The 3665-nt window shown below is 44.7% G+C and overlaps 1 protein-coding gene across 1 annotated transcript in view; it reads right to left on the bottom strand.

Annotated features, from left to right (window-relative positions):
* The window catches only part of Kiaa1257 (KIAA1257 ortholog), a 32134-nt gene that overhangs the window by 3984 nt on the left and 24485 nt on the right, over positions 1 to 3665 (bottom strand). Inside the window, exons 9-10 of the mRNA XM_013032311.1 lie at positions 3371 to 3390; positions 154 to 358 (exon numbers count right to left, since the gene is read on the bottom strand). Of these exons, the coding sequence (XP_012887765.1) occupies positions 154 to 358; positions 3371 to 3390 (225 nt within the window). The remainder of the gene's footprint in view (positions 1 to 153; positions 359 to 3370; positions 3391 to 3665) is intronic.

Genomic DNA, 3665 nt, shown 5'->3' with positions numbered 1-3665 from the left:
TCCCAGCCCCAGAAAATGAGTTTTAACCAGCCCTTTCTCAGGCCCTTCTGGGTGTATCAGACACAGCAGCATCGTAAGGGCACACAAATGCCCAGTGCTCCTCCAGAATGTCAGCTTGCACCTGAGGTCCCCTGGGGTCTACTAGCTTTTTACCCTTCCCCACCTGGCCAGTGCCAGGAAGGCTCTGCGTGGCACAGCGTTGCGCACGTAGAGTGCTGGGTGTCGCATGAGCAGTGACAGCGGCCTGAACAGGTGCACGTGGTACAGAATGGTCTCCAGGTCTGCATAGAGACGGTGGCGAAACAGGAGCTTTGAGTTGTACAGCACCTTGCATGTCCCGTGCACAGGCGGGGGTGCCCTGCAAGAGAGAGTCAGACAGTGAAGGAATTAACACCACTGCAGCCCTGGAACATTCGCTTGTTTTGCTCTGCCAGCAGCTTCATTTCATTTTTGCTTGTCAAAAAATAAGCAAAAGAGCCAGGTGCCAGTGGCTCACACCTGTCATCCTAGCTACTCAGGAAGCTGAGATCTGAGGATCACGATTCAAAGCCAGCCTGGGCAGGAAAGTCCATGAGACTCTTATCTCCCAATTAACCACTAGAAAACCAGAAGTGGCGCTGTGGCTCAAGTGGTAGCGCGCTTGCCTTGAACTGAAGAGCTGAGGGACAGCGCCCAGGCCCAGAGTTCAAGCCTCATGACCGACCAAAAAAATAAAAATAAAATAAAGAAAGCCGTGCACTGGTGGCTCACACCTGTCATCCTAGCTACTCAGGAGGCTGAGATCTGAGGATTGTGGTTCAAAGCCAGCCTGGGCAGGAGAGACCGTGAGACTCCTATCTCCAATAAACACTAGAGCTGAGGGACAGTGCCCAAGCCCAGAGTTCAAGCCCCATGACCGACCAAAACAAACAAACAAAAAAAGTAAAAGGAACCTACTGATACTACATGCATTTAAAGGACTCAAGATCTGGAAAGGAATTGTCAGTGAACCTAGCAGGCTCTCCCTCCCCTCTGAGCCCTGGGTGCCACCACTCCGGCACTTCTCGCACTTGGTCCTCTGTTAAGGACCTTGAGTCTGTGCCATGCTGTCACTGCCGTGGTGTGCGATTTCTATACTGCTTTTACCTGGTAAAGTCTATGCTCACCCTTCCAGCCTCACTCTGAAAATCCTGATTACCTGCCCAAATATTTTGCCACCCTCTCAGCGGAGTGTTTTCACTGCTGTTCCATTGAATCATAAAGCATGCTGGGAGGGCTGGGGAGGTGGCTCAGTGGTAGAGCGCTTGCCTTGCATGCATGAGGCCCTGGGTTCGATTCCTCAGCACCACATAAGCAAAAAGAAAAAAGCCAGAAGTTCCGCTGTGGCTCAAGTGGTAGAGTGCTAGCCTTGAGCTGAAGAGCTGAGGGACAGCGCCCAGGCCCAGAGTTCAGGCCCCACAACTGGACCCAAAAATAAAAAATAAAAATAAATGAAAAATAAAAAGCCTGCTGGGCCCCTTTAAATACAAAAAAAAAAAAAGCCTGCTGGGAGACAGTCTCTGTTACGTAGCCTAGGCTGTCTTGGGGCTCAGGACCCTTCTGCCTCAGACTCCAGTGCAGAACTTTTAAGCATGTACTATCATATCTGGCAACAAGACTTTTTAGATAAAGGGTTCTAACACTGTTCCATATGTTGAAAGCATTTTTTTCTGCTTGTGACTTGTCTTTTTATAATTTTGTGGTGATTTTTTTTGGTAGTGATTTGTTTTGGGTTTTATTTTTTTGGGTCGTAGGGCTTGACCTCCAGGCCTTGGCTCTGTCCCTGGGCCATTTCATTCAAGGCTAGCACTCTACTACTTTGAGCCACAGCACCACTTTCAGTTTTCTTGTGGTTAATTGGAGATAAGAGTCTCACACACAAATGACAAAGGGTGAACCAATGCAACAGCAATACTCACAAGATAATATGCTGGAAATGAACTTTATAACTTAGGGGAGGAAAGTTGGGGGGGAAGTGGGAGAAAAATGAGGGAGGGGTAACAATGTTCAACAAGAAATGTACTCATTACCTTACATATACAACTGTAACACCACTATACATCACCTTTACTATGAAATTTTTATAAAAAGTCTCACATACTTTCCTGCCCACTCTAGCTTTGAATCATGATACTCAGATCATATATCCTGAGTAGCTAGGATTACAGGCAGGAGCTACAGGCACCTAGCTAACATTCCATATGTAAAAAGGCACAGCTCCAACATTTAAAAAAATGATTGTAATGACATCATACATATGATGACTGCTTAATGTCTCATCAAATTGGAGATGCTCCATCAGTCGTTCTAAGAAGAAATCCAAGCCATGTTGGAATAAGTAAAGAAGAATTTACAAGAAGAAATCCAGAGCTGTACTCAATCCAGCAAATTTGTTAGCAAATTAGAAAGTTATATACAAAATTTAGTGGCAATTGGGGCTGGGAAGGTGGCTCAGTGGTAGAGCACTTGCCTTGCATGCCTGAGGCCCTGGGTTTGATTCCTCAGCACCACATAAGCAGATAAAGCCGGAAGTGGCACTGTGGCTCAAGTGGTAGAGCGCTAGCCTTGAGCTGAAGAGCTGAGGTACAGCGCCCAGGCCCAGAGTTCAGGCCCATGACCGGACCAAAAAAAAAAAATCAAATTTAGAAGTTACTGCACATAAAAAGAAACAATTGCCAGAACCAAGACATAATCCATGGACTGGGAAAAAATTTTGGCAGCTATGTAAGGTATAAAAGCTCACTATCCAGAATATTATATAAGAGTTCCAAAAAGTAAACAGCAAAAGAACAAATAATCCAACTAACCCATGAGTAACTGAATTGAAAAGACAATTCCCAGAAGAAAAAAATACAGCTAATACATATAGAAATGCTCGTCAAAACTATACTAGGATTCCATCTTACCCAAGAAAACAAACCATATGTAAGCTAATAGAACTTCAGTGGCATTCAGTGTGGAGGCTCCTCAAAAAACTAAACATATGACACACAGACGCATGCATGCACATGCTTGGACTGTGGAATATTTCTCTGCCACTAAGGAAGATGAAGTTTTGTCATAGCTATGAGACTTTCAGTGAAATGGAATGGAAGTGGAGATTCAGTAAGCCTGAGCCCCATTTTCTCCCTCATTTGTGAAGTATAGGTGGAAAACAGATGATGAAAATGATGATGATGACGACGACAATGACAAAAACGATGATGCAGATGATGACAATGATGATGGTAATGGGACAAGAATGTAAACAGAACTGTCTAGGAGGTTGTCTGTGAGAAGAGGAAGAGAAAAAAAGGGAAGAGTGGTAGATTGTATTGAAGAATGTTACACACACACACACCCTAAAACCTACCAAAGCTGTTTGAAAAGGAGCTGCAGAGGGAGAACAGGAGGACTGGAAATGTAGTGGACAGGATGAAATTTCTTTAAGTGTACTGTATGTATATATGGAAATATCTGGCCTAGAATAAAACTGGTTCCTCCCACAACTTCTGTCTCTGCGGTCTGGTAGAGTGTGGAACACTGCTGACCTCACATTCTAACACTGGGCAAGATGGCCCTTTGTGCCTAGCTTCTTTATATAGCATAATGTTTTCAAGGTAGAATCATGTTAAAGTGTCTCAGTACTTGAATTCTTCAGCTCAAGG

This window comes from Dipodomys ordii, unplaced genomic scaffold (genome assembly GCF_000151885.1).
Source record: "Dipodomys ordii isolate 6190 unplaced genomic scaffold, Dord_2.0 Scaffold153, whole genome shotgun sequence".
Taxonomy (NCBI): domain Eukaryota; kingdom Metazoa; phylum Chordata; class Mammalia; order Rodentia; family Heteromyidae; genus Dipodomys; species Dipodomys ordii.
The sequence above is the reverse complement of the archived record's forward strand: the minus strand, read 5'-3'. Positions and strand labels throughout refer to the sequence as shown.